Genomic DNA, 21,952 nt, shown 5'->3' on the forward strand with positions numbered 1-21,952 from the left:
TAGAGTGGCAATTCATTTTTAAGCCATTGGGAATTGGTTGGAAGTGTAGGATCCTATGAAGTTTTTTTCTAAATTCCATTTAGTTTTTTCCCCAAAATCCATAATTTCCATTTTTCTGGATTCTGTTTTAATGGTTTGATTAAATTTAGATGACCATTGTCATCAAATTAATTCATAACACTTCAACAATTTAATAATTTATTCAAATTTTAACTACAATAGTGCCCTATGAAATGCATTATTATTATTTATTTTTTATTAATTTTTTTAAATGTGGTGTTTTTGGTTTGGTAATCAATCAAATCAAAACTTTAACAATTTAATTCATCTTTTAGAATATAAATCAAATTAAATTTGATCAATAGGAAGTAAGGAACAGTCCGGTGGAGAAAATCAGGTCCATTTGAATTATTTTCCCACACACACTCACTTTTTGAGCAGGTAAACCTTTGCTTTGATGAGCTGCTCTCGGATCTTCTCCATAATCATTTCTTTCCGGCTCTTCGGCGGTACTTCTGGCTCACTGCTTTCTCTAGGAACGCTGTTCCGTGTGCTTGTGCTGCCTGTGAATCAAACCAGTACCAAACGTCACCACAATTAAACCCACAGAAATGCTTAACCCCAGAATAAACAGAAAGAGCACATTAGCAAACAAAATAGCATGTCATTTTCACTGGTCTGTTCAAATAAATGACCTTGACCAACCAGATTCATGATGTGTAGATTACTGATTACAAATTATTTGACTTTTTGATTACTTTTAACTATTTGAACAGGACTGTTTTGTACCATATTGATAGCATTTTTTTATATTTAAGTCATAAAAATGTCGAATATTTTTAAGTCACCACTGGTGTTCCTCAGGGTTCTGTCTTGGGCCCTCTTCTATTCATTATTTATGTAGGTACAAAATTAATTACCCTCCTTGTAGGTACAAAAACTATTCTGACAGAAACATCTGATTGCTTTTCTGTGGATATTGAAAACTCTACAATATTTCCTTGCCCACAGGTTAAGAATCTGGGTGTCGTCCTCGATAGCACTGTATCCGTCAAAGCTCATTTTAATAACTTTCATCTACGTAATAATAATCGTCCTAGTCTGTCTCTCTCACACAATGAATAGCACTGCAATTCTTATTCATGCACTGGTTATTACAGGTATTGATTACCGTACCTGGTCTTCTCTATAAACTTCAGTTGGTTCAGAACAATGAAATGGTTTTGACATTAACATTTAATCATTTAGCAGACGCTTTTATTACAAATGAGGAGAGCAATAGAAGCAGTTCAACTAACAATAGGACTATAAGTGCTACTGTATGACCCTTCCCAGTTTAGTCTAACGCAAAAAAAAGAAAGAAAAAGATATAGAATTGAAGAGAAGAGAAAACAAAGTGTTAGTATTAATGGATCAGGTGTTGCCGAAAAACATGCGTCTTCAGCCGTTTCTTAAAAATGGCTACGGACTTAGCAGCTCGTGTTGAGTTGGGCAGATTATTCCATAAGTGATTTCTGTAAGTCTCACCGCGTTTGGAGCGCACAGAGGAGCGTCGGGAGAGCTGAGGTCCGCCGCTGGTGCTCTGCCGCCGCAGATAAGGCCGATGCTCAGGATAACGCATGTGCATGAGCACCTGGGACGAGTCCACGGACATGCCGAGGTTCACGGTCTTCAGCGAGTACGCTGGTGAACTCCTCTTCTCTTCCTCAGCTGGAATCACGACCGCCATCTTCCTCTCGTCCACAGACTCGTCCTGATTAAGACATGCGTCTTTTTGGGACATTTTAGGGTCGTCTTCATCCCAGAGACCATGACACTGAGACAAAGAGAGAGAGAGAGAGAGAGAGAGAGAGAGAGAGAGAGAGAGAGCAGGTACACTAAATGAGATTAACTGGACGCATTGAAGCCATTGTGATGGTCTTTGGTTAGGAAAACAAACTGGAAATTGAAAATAGTGCTTCATCCGAGACCCATTTATTGCCTGTATAATCAAAGTTGTAAAGTAAATAAAAGGCACTTTCCACAAATGGGATAAAAATTCATGTACCATTTCTTTAAGCAATAAAAGTATCTAAAATCCCTTCTAGAAATTTGATTTGTTAGTTTAAACTATCTACTAGTTGAAAGTTTGGACATACTTGACTGAATTTGTTTTTCTCATGATCTTAAACTTTGTGAACCATCTTCGTCTTAAATGCTTTACAACAAAATCAAAGCTTTAACCTGTATTCTACAGGGTTGCAAAAATAATTGCAAACCTCATCTAAAAAATGTTATCTAAAATGCTTTAGATCAGCCGAGAGGTGTACAAACAAGTTTCTGACGGCTGAGCAGCTTCTCTTTTTGGGTTGCATTTTAAAAATCACGCATACGTTTACAAGCAGCCTTTTTTATTTCATAAAATCAAACGCAAGTAAAATGCTATAGCATGACGTTGCACTTTTCACCGGGGCACCTAATAATACCAAAGAAAAACACTGAAAACTTGAGACCAGTCTGAAACCTGGAGAATTGTTTTTTTTACTATAATGTTAGCTAATTAATCTTTTGCAATAAAGAACATTTAGTATAGGTAAAAGTACATTCTATTATTTTCCTACAAACCTAGCATTCCTAAACCTTTGCTTTTTAGACATGATTTACTTCTACATTTAATAAATATCCCTTATTGAGACAGATTTATCAGTGCACAGTTTACTAAAAAATAATAATTAAAATAGTTAAATGTTTAACTCCAGGTTTCAGATTGGTTTTGATTTTGAAGTATTTTTTACAGGCACAGTTTTTTTTGTGATATTAGTTTACCCTGGTGAAAAGTGCAATGTCATGCTGAAGCTTCGATTTTATGAAATAATCTGAAACCTGGAGAGGAGAGGAACCTCAAACATTAAGAATTGATTTTAAAATCCATTTTATGGTTCAAAGCTCTCAACAGTCTAGTGGCTTCGTTTTGATCTCATAATGTCTGATGAATTATGTTTCCAGCTGTACCTAGGCACCAAGCTGCTAAATATCTCAAAGCTAAAGCAGAAAACAGGCGAAGCAAGCGTTATTTATTCCCAACAAGACTTTGGACTATGGAAATCAAGCAGTCTGCAGATCTTAAAGATGAAATAAATATGAAAACTTGTACCGTGATCTGTCTAAATACTCGATTCTGATTAGCTGGACGGTGTGCAATGAAAACGTTCAATGCACAGGTAGTTCTAGTCAGTTTAATCACTTTTCTATATTAATGCACCGTTTTCATTGAAGCGCACACAAACCGAGAGATGGGAGATCACAGAAGCATTCAAGAGCACAGAAACTTGTTACATGACTTTTATTAATAAATAAACTGAATAGCTACTGAATAGCTACATTATATTTCTCAATGAGGGAGTTACATCCCAGTTTTTGAAACTTGCTGCTTCGTTGTAAATAGAGAGAGATGCCGCACAGATGCAGGTAATTCACACACGCATCTCGCTGTCTCTGTATCTCCATAATCAATTCAAATACATTTTATGATTCATTCATTTACTTTATCTCTGTGTTTGATTTAAAGTGGCCAGAATGCTAGATCTAACTATCCAAAAAACTGAATTTTTACCCTTTCGGTCAAATATTGCGCTGCAATCATCAATAACAGCTTTAACTTGTCAATGCTGGCAAATGACCGTGGTATAAGCGGGATAATCCACTGCTAGCTGTGCATTAAACCATTTGCATGCTCTTTGCCTCCACTTCGTGCATTAAATTAGTTAGCAGTGGATTATCTCTGACATATATTAATATACGGTACTAATAAAATATACGGTAACACTTTAGTATGTCGAACACATTCACGTTTAACTATGACTTTTGCCTCAATATACTCCTAATTTACTGCTTATTAATAGTTACTGAGGTAGTTGTTAAGTTTAGGTATTGGGGAGGATTAAGGGATGTAGAATATGGTCATGCAAAATAAGGCATTAATATGTGCTTTATAAGTACTAATAAACAGACAATATCTTAGTAATATGCATACTAATAAGCAACTAGTTTATAGTGAGAACTGAACCCTAAAATAAAGTGTTCCCAAATATACTTATTTAGTTTTTTTATTTGCATGCATTCTGCATTTATATTTGCATATGCAAACCATACTTATTCCGCCCAGTATACAAGAATTGTTTTTTTTTAATAAAGCATGAAAATGCATGAAATGTGCTTTAATGACAAGGTTTATTAGTTCTACTGACTTTATCAAGTTTAGCATCACCACGATTAGATGGACATTATGTGGCCAAATAAATAAGAGTAAGAACCTTTAGTATGGATCTGTGGAAGAACAGCATCAGCAGCTGCACCAGGTCATAGTGCACGTATCCTTCTTTCTTCTCTATGCCGAGGATGTTGGGCGGATGGTACGGCTTCAACTCGTTGACTTTCACGTTCTGGTTGAATGGGAAAAAGCTGAACTGGAAGAAGTACTTGACGACGATGGTGACCTGGAGGACATAAAAACATATTTACAAATGATATAAACATTTTAACAGATGCTACTGGACTCCAAGCAGATTGGCTAGACTTAAACTAAAAGATACTGCACTATGCTGGCGGTGTAACAAAGATATAGGAACTATGGTTCATATGTTATATGAATGTGACAAGGTGGAGGAACTCAGGGAGAAAATTGTACAGTTCGTTAATAATACTTTAAGCCGGTCATTATATAAGATATTGGATATTATACCGGAGGATATGCATATATCTCGACAACAGATGCTATGGTGCCGTCTAGTCACATGTCGCACGGGTATATTTGTGGCAATAGCCAACAATACATTGTATGGGTCAAAATTATCGATTTTTCTTTTATGCCAAAAATCATTAGGATATTAAGTAAAGATCATGTTCCATGAAGATATTTTGTAAATTTCCTACCGTAAATATATAAAACATTTATTTTTGTGAGTGAATGCTGCACAATCGCGAACATAAATGAACAACTTTAAAGGAGATTTTCTCAATGTTTAGATTTTTTTGCACCGTCAGATTCCAGATTTTCAAATAGTTGTATCTCGGCCAAATATTGTTCTATCCTAACAAACCACACATCAATGGAAAGCTTATTTATTCAGCTTTCATACGATGTATACATCTCAATAAAAAAATGTTTTACCCATGTGACTGGTTTTGTGGTCCAGGGTCACATATGATGAATAGATGGAATTCATGTCAAATATTGCTAGATATGAACGTGTGTGTACACAAAATTCAATACACAAGTAATTTCACCCAAAACAAACCCTGACCTCTGTGTAAACGATGGCCGTCATCCAGAAACGCTTGCTGGGCCGAGGAACAGAGAGCATCGCCCACAGGAAGATGAGGATGGGCAGCACCAGTGTCGCCATGGAAGCCGAGATCATGTGGTTGAGGATGATGACCAGGTAACAGACCATCTCAGAGTGCGCCACCAGCAGGTTATAGAGAGAGTAGCACAGCTGCAGGCCCAGTGGCTGCGATCTATAGAAACTCTCGGAGTTCTCCAGCTCCTCGTCGTAGAACATTCTGGATAACAGTGGGAAAACAGATCACATTAAATCACATATCAACGATTATACCTACAATACCTACTGTGTATTAGTTTTGCTGGTAAAGGGGAAAGTGCATACTTGAGTATATACTGTAGCAGTGTTGCATATAAACTAAAAATATTAAAAAAGTTTTTTTGTTAATTGAAATAAAGCTAATAATAAAATATAAATTATGAAAATAACATATTGAATATTAGAATAAAGTTTAAGGATATCAAAGATATATATATATATATATATATTAGATTAACTAATATATAGAAAAACAAACTTTATGTTTTTTATATTATACTTTATCTATACTTTACCAATACAATCTCTCTCTCTATATATATATATGTGTGTGTGTGTGTGTGTGTGTGTGTATACAGTATGTTTATATGCACATACAACTTAAACTAAATAATTTTTTTTAAATGTTGCCTTTGCAACTTACTGAAATAAGTATGTTTATACTATATTTCTTATACTATTTAATAAGAAATATAGTATAAAAACATATACTAATTTCAGTAAGTTGCAAAGGCAACATTTCAAAAATGTTATTTAGTTTAAGTTCTAAATATACTAGCTGAAAAAAACTAAACTAAAGCTCAAATAAAAATAAAATCACTCACCTTTCTGGAAATATATATAAATAAAAAAAAAACTGATAAATCTGACAAAAAGCACATAGCAAACTTACTAAAAATAAAATGAAAAATAAAATGAAAACTGAAAAGCTTATTCAAAATATCAATACAACTATAATAATGTTACAATTCCTGTCTCGTTTCTCCTGTCTTGTGTTTAAGGACATTTTGGAATCTTATGGAATTTTTGGAATCTTATTTTGGAAGTGTATTTTTGTTCCTATTGTTCCTGCTGTTTGACTTCCTGTGATTACTTCCTGTTTTCTCCGTTTCCATTGCTGCCTTGTTTGTTTGTTTGTTTCCTATGGAAGTAGAATAATGTCAAATGTTTTTGAAATAAAAAGCCTGTTGAATTGCACTACTTGAAAAAAAAATAGGCATTGCATTAACCATGCTTGCATTTTAATGCATTGTATTTTTAGTGCTTACATTTTTATGGGCTGAAATTCAACATGGTTGAATATTTAAGCTGTGAATATTTCAATTAAAAACATTTCAAACACCTTTTCATTATTAAAAATTCAATAATCCATATTCACCTTTCATATTTCACTTCCACAATATTCAAAGTGTTTAAAAATACAACCAATAATATTCAACAGGCAATTTTCGGTCCATTTTATTTCGCTTTGCAAATTCGCTTCCACAAATTCAGTGGTTCAAATTCGACAGTAAATTCAACATTGACGTCCAGGAACTGCAGGAAAAGCAGTAGATTGCCGAGCATACTCTCCATCTGCTGTTAGTCGACCTCACCATCAGATGGTGCAAAAGCGCTTGTTGTTGACGAAGACATTCATTCATAAAATGTATTCTACATGTCATCAGCTTTCTCTACCATGAACAGGATTATAATCGGTTTCCCTCAATACCTCATACTCAAGGATTTCCCTTCCGTTGATAGTGATATGAAAGACCAATCTTGCACCTTATTAGGGAAGTAGGCTGTAGGCTATTATATAGGCTACAGGCAAGAAGATGGACTCATAATATGAATTTAACGCGCAAAGTTTCATGCTGAGCGTTTCGTGATATACTGGCATAAAATCAACACATACATATTGCATTAGCTTAAACTGTCACAGCACTTGCATATTGTCCTCCTATTGTTAGTTTAACTGTAAATCGCTTTGGATAAAAGCTTCTGCTAAATGACTAAATGTAAAAATTGGCTTGACATTGGACATTCGCACATTTAGGGACCGTCTCTAAAGTTGCATACAACATTGGCATACACGTTTCTAACTTCAATAGCAAACTTAAATTTATTTGAATACATATCAAAAATCCAAAGGGTGCGCATTATGCCTGACACTAAATGAACACTTTACAGTTGGTTTTATGACTGTAAGTCGTTCTATTCAAATGCTATCGGAGTTAGAAACGTGTATACCAAAGTCGTATACACTTTAGAGACGGTCCCTAAATGTGCGAATGTCCAACATCAAGCCATCTGTATGCCAATCTATCACTGGGAAACGCTCAGCATTAAGCTTTGCGCGTTATTCTGAGTTCATCTGCTTGCCTGCGAGTTTGGTCTTTTACATCACTGTAGTCCATTAAGCTACGTAAGCGTTTTATATGTCCAGCAGGGGAATCCTTAAGTATTGAGGGAAACCCTAATAGCCTGCATGCAGCACATCGCCACAATATAAAGTTAAGGCAACTAAACAACCAAGAGAAATATATGTCAACCTCAAAAATGTAACATTGGATCTGTATATCCGCATCGGGGAATAACATTATAATCTCGTTCACGGTAGAGAAAGATGCATGTAGGCTACACAGGTAAAGTAACCGTGAAGACACTGAATTTAACATAAAACAGCCGTCATAATAATCACAAATACACTTACATTGCTGTAAATGAGTTTTACGAATTAATGACTTGTTCTAACTGTTGCTGGTCTTCAACACGCGCTTTTGCACCATCTGCTGGTGAGGTCGACTAACAGCAGATGGAGAGTATGCTCGGCAATCTACTGCTTTTCCTGCAGTTCCTGGACGTCAATGTTGAATTTACTGTCGAATTTGAACCACTGAATTTGTGGAAGCGAATTTGCAAAGCGAAATAAAATGGACCGAAAATTTCCTGTTGAATATTATTGGTTGTATTTTTAAACAGTTTGAATATTGTGGAAGTGAAATATGAAAGGTGAATATGGATTATTGAATTTTTAATAATGAAAAGGTGTTTGAAATGTTTTTAATTGAAATATTCACAGCTTAAATATTCAACCATGTTGAATTTCAGCCCATAAAAATGTAAGCACTAAAAATACAATGCATTAAAATGCAAGCATGGTTAATGCAATGCCTTTTTTTTTTCAAGTAGTGCAATTCAACAGGCTTTTTATTTCAAAAACATTTGACATTATTCTACTTCCATAGTTTCCACAGTTACCCTGAGGTACATTTCCCGAACAACGACCTAACTCACTGATTAACTACCATAGTACGATGCATCGTTGAAGAAATCAACTACGACTGTTTCCCGAAACCATATTGTCGCAAAGTGGTCGTTCAACCACGTTGGTTAATGACGTCACGCACGTGGTGGAGTAATAACTACTTTCAATGAATCTGTTTGAGATTGAATTAACGCTATACGTTTTGATATAAATTAGAGACATGACATCTGAGGAATATTTCTCATTTTTCTCAGTAATTTTTCTTTATTTCCAGATTCAATCATAGACTCGTTCTTACATAGTAGAGCACGTTCGCACATGCGCACTCTTCATAAACGGTGCTTTAAATCTCTTGACAAACTCAAAGACGTAAATGACATTTGTATGTATTCTAAACAAAAGACACAGATTGCACTGAACGTCATCTTGCTTATTTTGCTCAAGATAAGGATTTATTGAGTCCACATGTCATGCAAACTAGAAACTCTGCTTCTAACCACAGATCGAGGCTGTCGTTCCAACTACACAACTTTGCGATGCTTTTTGCGAATGTTCGTTAGAACGATATTTTCGGGAAACACTGACTCGTTGAACTATGCTAATAATGACGGAACTTGCGAACATAGTTGGCTAACGATGCTTTTGGGAAACGCACCCCTGGTTAGTCTCTATAGCCACTCATTACCCACACCTGTTCCTTGTTATCTTGTGTATTTAAGCCTCAGTGTTTCCTATGTTCTTGGTCTGGTGTGGACCTTCGTGGTTCAGTTTTGCCTGCCTTGCCACTTGTCTGGATTCATCTCATCTCATTTGCCTGGATTCACTTTTGTTATGTTTTGTTGAATGTCTTTTAACTGCATTTGGATTCTACTCTCCCTCCTATCTGAAATCCCCCTATACTAAAATAACACTGGTATGTAGTGAGATATTATATCAGTGTTGTGATTTTCTACCACATTCATGCCACTTCTTGATACAACAGACCCATTTAAATAAGCCGTCAAGTAAAACGACTGACTTGTTGAGCAGTAGTTCGCTGGCGGTCAGATCGGTGGTCGTGGAGGGCAGCAGAGGGTCGTCCAGATCGGACTTGCTGTCGGGTGTCATCACCATCAGACGTTTATCGCTGTCGCTTTCGTCGCTCACAGAGAGACGGTCGAAGCTCACGACTTTGCTGTAGCTGGGCGGCACGTCAGCGTCTGAGGTGTTTGGCGCGTCTGTGTCTGGAGTGAAAAGCTGCCCGCTGACCTGATCCGTTTGCACGTTCTCCGGTCCTGAGGATTCACCTTCATCCTGATGGATAGACTCTTCACACTCCTCATCATCAGTAACACACTGCTCTTCCTCTCGGTGATCATCACACTCCAGCTGAGGATCCTGAACATCTTTCACTGCTTCCTCTGGATCTACCAAATCCCATTGGACTTCCTCTTCCTGGGCCGCCGCCTCTTCCCGCTTCACGTCCTCCTGATTGTCTCCCTCAGGTTTGTCCTCACTGGCTCGGCGCTCCAGCTCTGCTGTTTTCTTCTTGTCCTCCAGCTGGTCTCGCCCGTCCTCAGCCTCGTCTATCGTGTCGTTGGTGCCTTGTCGAGAGAACAGTGTAACGCGCTGAGTGGCTTCACTGGAAAACACAACACAAACAGAAAACAGCATTATATTACAATCACTATAAACATATCAACGTATGAATTGAGGAACATTTTCAGAAGACGTTTTGACGTATTGGAATAAAATACACAAATAGATTAACTTAAACATTTACTTTGTCTTCCCAAAATGTATATTTACCACTGAAATATCCTTGCTTTTCTTTAGGATTTCATCAAGTTTTAGAAGTTAATTGATGTCCGATACATCCAATAACTGATAAGTAGAACCAATTATTTGACTGTATTTTTAACAAAATAATACCTAAATAATGATATTCTACAATAATAAAAATGTGTATGTAAATTTTAAATGTATTATGTACATACATTTATTATTTTCATAATATTATATACATACACACACAACATTTGTAATTATCATTATATTACTATTAGTTTAAAATAATAAAATGTATTATTAAAATGAATAAAATGTAATTGATGACATTTACAATATTAATACTATACTAATTAATATATTATTAATATAATAAAAATATTTGTTTATATTTATATATATATATATTTTAATCGCACACTTAACGTGAAATAAAGCATACACCATTTATCTTCATAACACGTTCATTTTGTCATCATTTGCCATATCCAGCAAAGTTAACCATCAGATTGAAGGGTGATTATTTTTAATAATTTTAACGCATTCAAGTTTTTTAATCAATCGTATGCATTAATGTATTAACATTGACAGCCCTAATATATGTACATATAGTCAGATAAAACAGAAATGTGAAAATATCAGTTAATATTTTAATTTATTTTGCTTTATTTTTCAGGTTTTCCATTAGCATGGCAAACCTGTTTACGTTATAAATAATATGTAAATAAATAAAATAAAATAACAAAATGTAATATAACAAGATAAAAATAAATAATAAGTAAAAGTAGTGTGGAGGGTGAGGATGAATGTGATGAAGAGGATTATGAGTTATTCATTATGAGCACCTGGACATGACGCTGCTTCCGCTGTCCGCCGAGGAGTTGGACATGTCCAAGCCGTACATTTTGCGCAGTATGGGACGAGCGCGTTCGCTGGTTTTGGGAATATTCTGAGGCATGTCGTCCAAGTCGTCCAAGGTGGACTGGCGGGAAAACAGCATGGTGGCTTCGGTGTATGCGCTGATAGATGGACAGATGGACAGATGAGTGGAAATATAATGCAATGAAAAAGATGACAAGAAATCATGAGTCAAATCAAATTCTCCTGGTTCTCAGATGTTGCTCCTGAGAAAAAGAAAAAAAACGTAAATTGTGCTTGTCAGCAAAAACTCTGGGGTGAGATACATCCTATATATTTTTTAAGTTATATGATCTGTAAGACAAACAGAACTTAACATACTTTGATCTCCTGAGATATGGACAACACAAACACATACTGCCATTTGTCTCCAAACCCTCAGAGTGAAGTTGGTTAGATATAGTCTTACCTTAATTAAGTGTGTTCATATCTATGGGGACTCAACAATATATTCTAGAATGAACAAGTAGAGTACAGCCGTCTAGGATATTAGTCAATCACCTCTGTCTAACGACCGAGACTGAGAAGTTTGAGATTATTAGTTCATATACCCAGCCGGAGCGAGACTCAAATTGTTGGTTGAACGAGTGTAAAATGTAAAGAAAAGAGTTAAATAGAATAATCAAACATTCACCTACATTTAAAGTCCCCCTGTGGTGAAAATCCAGCTTTTAATGTTGTTTATGTGTCTATGTGGTGTTTTTAATGTGCTTTAAGAAAAAACATGTGAAAATTCATAAGCAGTGAACCAAAGACAGTCTTAAAAACACGCTTTGAAATCGCTGGTGTTTCTGATGTCACAAACTAGGCTACTTTGTAACCAATCAGATCAACGTGTGATCGTCAACGAGTGGCTCTCTGAGCTGAGTGAGTGGAGGCGGGGTTCATTTGCATATTCATAGAACCACGCATACTAAATGAGGCAAGGGTGTTGAGATACATTCAAGATATTTTAAGGCATGACGAAAACATTTTCAAGGAAAAAACTTTCAAATATGTAATTTTGGTGATCAAAGGTGTGTTTTAAGGGATAAAATTATTGAATACAGGGGGACTTTAAACATCAACTAAACCTTTGAATGAAATTAAGAGGTTATTAAATGACTTTGCCACACTGAAAAGCACAAGAAACCTTCACCCGCTTATCGGAAACTGTCGTTGATTCGATTGGGCGGGTCTTACAGATTCAACCTAAAATAATAAAGTGGAGGATGAGCACCTGGAGAGGCTGTCTCTGGAGGCAAATCCAGACTGGAGGGAATCCAGACTGTGTCCAACCCGTCTGCGGCGGTCTCTGATTGAGCCCGAATCCTCCTCACTGATCCGGTCCAGTCCAGATTCACGAGATCCACTGAGTTTCATCTGCTTCTGGTAGTACACATGGATGCTCTCACGGGACGGCACGTTTCCCTGCAGGACAGAGAACACAGGGGATCAGTTCTAGACCCATAGCAGCTTGGCTGATTCATTACGTTTTTGGATTATTCTCAAAAACGTGTTGCACTTTGTGCCGATTCCAAAAGCTACCAATGCATTTTAATGATAAATATTATAAATATACTTTTTCTGCAATCAATTTCCATCATTAAATTATATTAAATAAAGTATATAGTGATAGACCGAAATATTGGCTGACAATTTTGAGATTTTTCTACATTTAATAACAAGGATCCCTGTAAATAATGGCAAACTAATGTGCCATCTGATGATGTTTGAGACGACACTGCAGAGGACAAAATTTTATATTAAATTATTCACGTGTAATTCAAAGACAGAGTATTTCTCATTTATTCTTATAGAGCCTGTTTGGTTTAGTTTCCCCTTAAATGTTAATTAATGCATTAACTATCAAACATGTACTAACACATTGTGTGCATCTTGCTATAAGTAAATTCCAAATATCAGCCATTGGCCTCACTTTCCTCTTAGTATTACCCTGGAAATCCAGAGTTCTCGCGAGAGCACAAGTTGAATTTGCTCAGCGAGTTTACTCTAGTGTCTAGTAATGATGCTCATTAAATATGCCCTTGTATCCGAGCTGCACCAATCACATCGGGTTATCTGATATAGGCGGGCCAGAGGCGAGCTAAACAGAAGACGACAGCGCTGTGACGTCGAAGTCATTAGTAAACATTGCAAGATGGCTATGGATGAACACCAGTTGTTTGAAACGGCTTTGGCCGCTACAATGATCGAGATAGACTTGGCTTTTTATCTAAAAGAGGAACAGAAGACGGCGCTCGAATCGTTCCTTTGCAAGAAGGGCGTTTTTGCTGTTTTGCCGACCGGATACAGCAAGAGTCTAATCTACCAGTTAGCGCCGCTGGTAGCTAAGCGTATGGGGCTTGTTGTGATTGGTCGTAGTCTTATCCAATTGCGTGCAGTGAGATTTTCAAATGTATGCTTGGTGCCGCCCCTCGAACTGGCTGATTTTCATTAGTCGATGCCAGACCATTAATCTTTCAGATTTAGGTCTGGATTTCAAGGCTACTTTAGTATACTGATAAAAAAAAAAAAAAATTCAAGTAAAAAAAAAAAATTATATACACATATGTTGGGCTTTCATGTTTTATGGAGATATTCCATAGACATACTGATTTTTTTTTTTAAACGGTATACATTTTTTTTTTTTACCCTAAACTGTTTTCCACATGGTAGCCAAAAAATATACCCACAAGGAAATGTCCTCATAAACAACGTATATGTTGTAATACGAGTGTAATTCCCATGTCATTATACAAATTTGTGTCCTCATAAATCATATAAACAAGCACACACACACACACACACACACACACACACACACACACACACACACACACACACACACACACACACACACACACACACACACACACTTTCTTGTACATCTATCTTTATGAGGACATTCATTGACACAATGCAATCTCTAGCCGCTTACCCTAACCTTACCCATCACAACTAAGTGCCTAACCCGAACCCTGACCCTAAACCGACCCTTAACCTCATTATAACCTTATCCCTAAAACCAAGTCTTGACCCTCAAACAGGCCTTTAAAGGGGTCTCAGAAAGTGAGGACCGGCCAAAATGTCCTCACTTTACTCTCTTTGTCCTCACTCCAATGGTCTAAAACTCAAACTGGCCCTCACAAAGATAGTTGTACACACCAGGCATGGCGCCAGGATTCCAGTTTTGGATGGGCCAGACCATTTGTGGGTGGGCCTTAAATTAAAGACGTTATCAAATCACTGTTTAACCTAATAAAAATGACTGACTAATATACTGTTATATTATCCGTGCTTAAATAATAGAGATTTTAATAGCTTGGTGCTCTTTAAATATTTTGTTGCATTGTAAAAAGTTTTGGTGCATATAGGACGGACCCATCCGCGATCGCTCTCCTGGTTCTGACCAAAGAAGAGCGCTTTTTACGCATCATCCCTGGCTGTGCTATAGCATATCTCTCTATAGACCTAAGGCCTATAGACTGTAAAAGTGGTCTGGAATCTAATATTTCCCCAAAACATAGTTTAGTTCTGCTCATATAACATGAGGCCGAATATTTCACAATTCTGTTTAATTGTTTTAAGTTTTCAACAATATAGATCAACAACACTGTCCGACAGTTTCAATCAAATCCGGTCATAAGTGGCAATAGACCTGTTTGACGATTTCATACAACATTAATTTCTTTCGATTTCATTAACAACAGACTGAGCTTGGCTTATTATACAGAGATGATGCATTAAAATGTAGATTGACAGCTACATCCGATCCCGAACCTCACTGTCTGCTGAACTTGCGCAGAAACATCAAAATAGACATAACCAGCTTTTTTTAATTGTTTTGAAAACTCGACTGGTGCTAGGAGACGTCACCTCGCCCCATACGATCCACAACGAGCTGTAATTAGAGCTTGGTTAAATAAATGCTTCGTTTATAATAGGGAGGATGTCTTAAGCTATGAAACTTTGAAAACTAAACATATAGACTATTTTAGCACAAATTCTGAGTTTATTTGGTGATTTTTTTTTTATAATTCTTGACAAAAATAAAATATACTAAAAGTTTCTTTTTTTTATATTTTTTTTAAAGAAAAGTTTTGGGTGGGCCTAGGCCCGTCAGGCCCACCCATAACGCCATGCCTGGTACACACACACACACACACACACTATATATATATATATATATATATATATATATATATACACCATGTTCTTTATCTCTGTGTTTGGTATAAAGTGGGCAGAATGCTAGATCTAATGAGTCGTAACTGATGAAAATAACCATCATTTTTACCCTTCCAGCCAAATATTTGCACTGCAAACATCAATAACAGCTTTAACTTGTCAATGCTGGCAAATGACCGTGGTATAAGCGGGATAATACATGGCTAGCTGTGCATTAAACCATTTGAATGCTTCGCTTTACACTGGGCGATTCTTTGCCTCGATGTCATGCATTAAAATGGTTTAATGCACAGCTAGCTGTATGTATAAGCATCAGTAGAGAACCTTTTTGACTTCTCTGGTCAGCATGCAGCGCTCGATGCGCAGGACGGTGGAGATGTCGATGTATTCCCTGCAGACGGAGTTCAGCCACCTGGTGATGCTCTCGACGGTGGTCAGAAACAAGACCCACGTGAACTTGATGATGTTGAAGACCCTCTTGATGATGTTGTCTACAGGAAGTGGAAAGTTACGTTTAAGTTGTTCTGAAGTTTACATGAACTGGTAAAACGAACGTGTGCCGTGAACACACCTGGTCCGTCAGTTTTCTCTTCCTCTGAACTCTGACGTTCTTCTTCACCGACCTCTATCGCCACATGAACTACACACAAAGAAGTTGCTTGTCCATTGAGACCATCTTTACAATTACGGACACAAATGTTCAGATGTTAAAGAGTAGCTGTACCTTCTTTCTTGTCTTTTCTGTGTCTGCGCTTCCAGAAATAACGCCTCCCTTTGCCTCGTTCCTTCAGGACTGCTTTAGAGTCAGTGATCCAGGTATGATACACAAACTACGGAGCAACAGCAATAGAAATTCATCCATTAATGACGTGTTTGAATACAAGGACTTAAACACACAAACATGTTCAGCCATTTCAGGAAACCAGTTGAAATTTAACCCATGATTCATGTTTCAATGCAATGCATTTTTCATTTACATTTTACATTTATTCATTTAGCTGACGCTTTTATCCGAAGCGACTTACAATTGCTATATATGTCAGAGGTCGCACGCCTCTGGAGCAACTAGGGGTTAAGTGTCTTGCTCAGGGACACATTGGTGTCTCACAGTGGATTCGAACCCGGGTCTCTCACACCAAAGGCATGTGTCTTATCCATTGCGCCACTACCACCCCTTTTTCATTTTGATCATGAATGTGTATTTTATCCCCTGAAAAGGCTGAATTTGACAAGCACATCCACACACTGCATACAAACAACTGTTTTCCATCCGAATATTCCAAATCTTTGGAAAGCCACTTCCAATTTTTGAATTGCATATACATGGATATTGATGAGTATGCATATAATTATCAGATTAAATGGAGTTGTTTGAATCCAGGTTGCACAAGAAAATGGAAAAATCAAAGACAGAAACTGTGTTTTGCTCCATTAATATCAGAATGATTCAAGTTCAGTGTGAACGCTATTTCTGAAATGCAATGGAGCAAATCACACAATTTACTAGCAACAACATTAAATGATAACATTTTAAAATAAGGTTCCATTTGTTAACTACAATAGTTAACAATTAAGCATTTATTACATTAAGCATATACATTATAAATAATACATTATTAAAATTAAAGTTGTATCTGTTAATATTATTTAATGGACCTGAGCTGACAAAGATTCATAAATACTGTACCAAATGCTTTGCTCATCAACTAATTTTACTGAACTAATGGGACCTCATTGTAAAGTGTTACCATTGAAATTATTCAAAACAAACCCAAAAAAACACACCAAAGACACAACATTCACATTGAACAACACCTCTAAATCATTTCCATTCCATGCATCCTTGAAGGATATTTCACATTATTTACAATCTCATTATATGTACAAAAATATATATATCATCGGTGGAACAACATGGAATGGAAATCTTCCAATAAAACACCACCAGCAAACACAGATAAACACAGATGAGCCGTTCCCTGCGGTGGTACCTTGGCCGCTCTGATTAAATACTGCAGAACAGTTTTGGGCAGTTTAAAGACTGATCTGGGTAAAGCCACGAGGGCCGAAGCAAACTTTCTGATCGCTCGCTGAGAGGAGAAAGAACCAGGAGAAAGTCACAGCATCAGTGTCCTGAAACCCTTCAAACAGTTACAACACTAAAACAACACATGAACAGTTAATACATGGGTTTGTAACTATAAAAGATGGAGGAACCGGCGCAACATTTTGATTAAGAGGAGAAGATGTACAGATGATGGATGTTGGGCTATTTGAGTGGGGATTGAGAGAAAAATCACAGAGATCTCATTAAAGCTGCAATTTAAAGTCCCCCTGTGGTGAAAAATTCAGCTTTTAATGTTGTTTATGTGTCTATGTGGTGTTTTTAATATGCTTTAAGACAAACCATGTGTAAATTCATAAGTCGACAGCATTGCTGAGTATTTTCTCCTTAAAACTGCAGTGAACCAAAGACAGTCTCAAACACACGCTTTGAAATCGCTGGTGTTTCTGACGTCACAAACTACCTTGTAACCAATCAGATCAATGTGAGATCATCAACCAGTGGATCTCTGAGCTGAGTGAGTGAGTGGAGGCGGGGCTCATTTGCATATTCATAGCACCACGCATACTAAATGAGGCAAAGGTGTCGAGTTACATGTAAGATATTTTGAGGCATGAAATTTTTTTAACAAATTCAATATGTCATTTTGGTGATTTAAGGGATACAATTATTCTACAGGGGGACTTTAATGTGGATTAAATGGAGATCAACCGGAGACTTTGAATTCTCCTGCTTCTCAGATGTTTCTCCTGAGAAAAAGTGCTCAGTAATCTCACACGTGTCTCCTGTAGAGTTTCAGAAGAGATCTCAAACTGCTCAGATTCATGAAGATACCAACGCCCACAATCAAAAGTCAGACAGCTCAATATGACTCATCAAAATGATCTAAACTCATTCATTTTATAGCTCTATACTCTTACTGAATGACAACTATTGACTCGGTTTGTGTTTATTTTTATGGAATTTTAGGCCAAACATCTGCGACTGCCCACTTTCATTCGAGTCCTTTTTTTAAACTGAATATCCTTTTAAAACTCTGAAGTAAAATGGAGTTTGTGAACATTGTTTAATCTTGACTACGTCTTCTGAGCTATATCAAATCAACCCTATAAAGCCGACTGTCTCATATTTAATATGCACAATTTATGGCCTGTAAATGATCAACATGATTGAAACGTTGCTGATAAACATGTTGCACACAATCTACTACATGCCGTCTGTCGTCTGATTGATAGTTTTTTCTTTTTTAGCAAATGAAAGATATTTTAGTATAATTGTAGAAACGTCCACCTTCAGCTCGTGGTTCACGTGTCTTTCTGCTGTGAAATCTGCACTGATTTTTATCAAGTAAATGTAAGAATAAATTGTATATTGTTAGTAATATAATATTTCAAGATGAACACTTACTGATCTCTCAATCATCATTGTATTGCATTGCATTATATGTTTTAAAACTACAGAGCTTTGATCATAAAACTAAGCATTTAAATATCAGCTTAATAAGACACATTAGCAGATCTAGAGTCATAAAACCGAGGTGTTGTTTCTCCTCAAGTATGAGATCCATATTCTCACTATATCATATATGAGCCATAAAAAGCCTGATATGATACTCAGAAAACACATATGATTTTTTTTTTTTATCTAAAGGTTCAATAAACTGTCAGAAAAAATATAGATTTTTTTCGGACTATTACGTTAAATGTCAGGCTTTACCGGGTTGAAATTGAAGCTTCATTTTAATAAAAATACATAATACATTTTCATAATACAGCAATTGCCAATCAAATTAATTCATAAAATGGAGAAAAAAAAGAAAGAAAGAAAAAACACAGTTATATATCTCTAGTTGGGTTAGTCAGTCATCTAACACCTCGGAAACACAAAAAAGGTTGTGTAAATTCGGGTTCACTCACCTGAAAGGCTGATCTCTTGGGTGCTTCTTCATCTTTTTTCTCGTCATCTTCCTCTTCCTCTTCACTGTCAGTTTCAAACAGGTAATAATCACCACTTCTAACCACTGAGAGAGGAACGGAGGAGAGCGTTTAGCCAAAACTATCATAAAATCGGCAAACAGGAGAATAACATGCTTTTGATGATTCATACACACACACACACACATATATATATATATATATATATATATATATATATATATATATATATATACTGTATATATATGAAGAGTTCAGATGCAAAAGTCTCTAAGTGCCATCTGAAATTTTCTTCTAGAATGATAATTTTGATCAAGCTCGTATATTTAAGTTCAACAATTTCACTTAAATGGCAATGAAAATAACCTATTTATTGTAATTTAAGTGAAATTACTGAACTTAAATATACGAGCTTGATAAAAATCATTCTAGAATAAAATTTCAGATGGGACTTAGAGGCTTTTGCATCTGAACTCTTTATATATATGTATATGTGTGTGTGTGTGTGTGTGTGTGTGTGTGTGTGTGTGTGTGTGTGTGTGTGTGTGTGTGTGTGTGTGTGTGTGTGTGTGTGTGTGTGTGTGTGTGTGTGTGTGTGTGTGTGTGTGTGTGTATATATGGTAACACTTTTTAAAGAGTATACAGTAATAAAGTACTTGTTCAATAAACAATTTTCAAGCTTTGCTCATCAGAGCACTGGAGAAAATACCATTAAATCTCTTGATTAAACTTACCTGAATCTCTAAATCTGAAAACCATACAGTAGACCTTAGTTTATCAGGCATAACAGAACATCAGCGCCACAACAAAAACAATAAAACTGTAGAAGATTAAATGTTGCATATTCCATTTTATAAATTTTAATAAAACAGCAATTACCAATCAAATTAATCCATAAAATGGAGGAAAAAAACAAAAAAAGACACAGTTATATGTCTCTAGTTGGTTTAGCCAGTCATCTAAACACCTCGGAAACACAGCTGTGTCTGCAGTTTCACAGATGCATTGAAAAACAGTAATTGGAATAGGGAAACTGCCTTGTGTCCTTGAACAGAAGAGCCACAATGGAGAGGGAGGGCAGGGGAGGATGCTGGGAAAACTTTATTTAAGTGACAAAACCAAATACTGGCCCTATAAAGCTCTAAAAAAAGATCTTTTTTCTATAGTGATTACTGATTAGAGGGTCTCTCATTTAAAAAACAAAACATGATACAACAGTAATACCATGGCTTTTTGGACAGGATCATGATAGTAATACTATGGTAGTGTTTGCAGTAAATTGGAGTGCATGTAAATACCATAGTATGTGAATATGGCGACCATATTCAATCATGTACCATGGTATTACCGTCCGATACCATGACTGTAACATATTGCACCTTAATGCGTTTTCTTTAATAACAATCATCATTCTAATCACTATAAAACAAATATTAACATTAATGAAGTTGTCTCCTGTGCTTCAGTCTCACGCTGATAACCGAGATCAGCACATCAACGAAGACAAAGTAAATACCATCTCACCCATTTCACATGCTGAGAAGCACCAAGACTGTGAGTTTGAGGTATTTCTTTGGCTTTTTGATGGTTTTCTGTTGAGCACTTTCTTTGTTGAAGAGGATATAAAGAGAGGGACCGTAAACTTTTGGTTTTACAAAGTTAGTTGTTCACCCAAAAATGAAAACTTACTAACACTTCTGTCGCTCAAAAGCTCACCAGATTTTTTTTTTCTCCATGGAAATCAAAAGGCGATGTACAAGCTCTTTTACATACAATGAATGAAAGATGATTTGCCAACGTTTTTTAGCTGACTAAATTTGTTTTGGCTTTGTTTGAGGCAAAGTAATCAAGATGTCCACGAACGTAACTACATTCAGCTTTGTATTTTTGTATTCAGCCAAAGTTTGGGGTTGGTAAGATTTTTTTTAATATTTACGAATTATGCTCACCAAGGATTAATTATTTGATCATAAATACAGTAAAAAAAAATTTTTTAAAAAGTGTTTACATTTTTTTAAATTATTGTTAAATATTATTACAATTTAAAACTAGAAAGTAAAGTTCGTTGGGACAAACTTTTATGTTGGCTTGACAAAGCCTTGTCTGAGAGTTTTAAAAGCTTTCTAGCATGTTTTATGTTGTTAGCATGTCTACGCATATATCTAGCATTATTTTACATTTTTCTAGCATGTTTGCAACAGATTTCAATACATTGCTAACATGAATTAACATGTTACTAGCATTTGTTTTAACGGATTGTTAGCATGAATTAACATGTTTTAGCACGTTATTTACATGAATTAGCATGTTGCTAGCATGTTTTTTTAACACGTTTCTAACATGAATTAGCATGTTGTTAACATTTTTTGCATTTTGCTACCATGAATTAGCATGTTGTTAAATTTTTTTTGCATTTTGCCACCATGACTTAGCATGTATGTTTATAGACTGTATAAAACAATGGACATAGTGTCCGTGGCGTCACCCG

At 36.1% G+C, this 21,952-nt stretch overlaps 1 protein-coding gene across 3 annotated transcripts in view; it reads right to left on the reverse strand.

Annotated features, from left to right (window-relative positions):
* The window catches only part of piezo2b (piezo-type mechanosensitive ion channel component 2b), a 112,640-nt gene that overhangs the window by 13,393 nt on the left and 77,295 nt on the right, over window positions 1-21,952 (reverse strand). For 2 of the 3 annotated variants that reach the window (XM_082172874.1, XM_082172873.1), the window contains exons 32-43: window positions 19,447-19,550; window positions 17,457-17,555; window positions 16,190-16,295; window positions 16,037-16,105; window positions 15,790-15,956; window positions 12,515-12,705; window positions 11,223-11,396; window positions 9,629-10,231; window positions 5,283-5,541; window positions 4,293-4,475; window positions 1,528-1,816; window positions 431-563 (exon numbers count right to left, since the gene is read on the reverse strand). In XM_082172874.1, coding sequence (XP_082029000.1) covers window positions 431-563; window positions 1,528-1,816; window positions 4,293-4,475; window positions 5,283-5,541; window positions 9,629-10,231; window positions 11,223-11,396; window positions 12,515-12,705; window positions 15,790-15,956; window positions 16,037-16,105; window positions 16,190-16,295; window positions 17,457-17,555; window positions 19,447-19,550 — 2,377 coding nt within the window. The remainder of the gene's footprint in view (window positions 1-430; window positions 564-1,527; window positions 1,817-4,292; window positions 4,476-5,282; window positions 5,542-9,628; window positions 10,232-11,222; window positions 11,397-12,514; window positions 12,706-15,789; window positions 15,957-16,036; window positions 16,106-16,189; window positions 16,296-17,456; window positions 17,556-19,446; window positions 19,551-21,952) is intronic. The other variant, XM_082172875.1, reaches the window with a different exon arrangement.

This window comes from Leuciscus leuciscus (assembly GCF_965113295.1).
Source record: "Leuciscus leuciscus genome assembly, chromosome: 6".
NCBI lineage: Eukaryota > Metazoa > Chordata > Actinopteri > Cypriniformes > Leuciscidae > Leuciscus > Leuciscus leuciscus.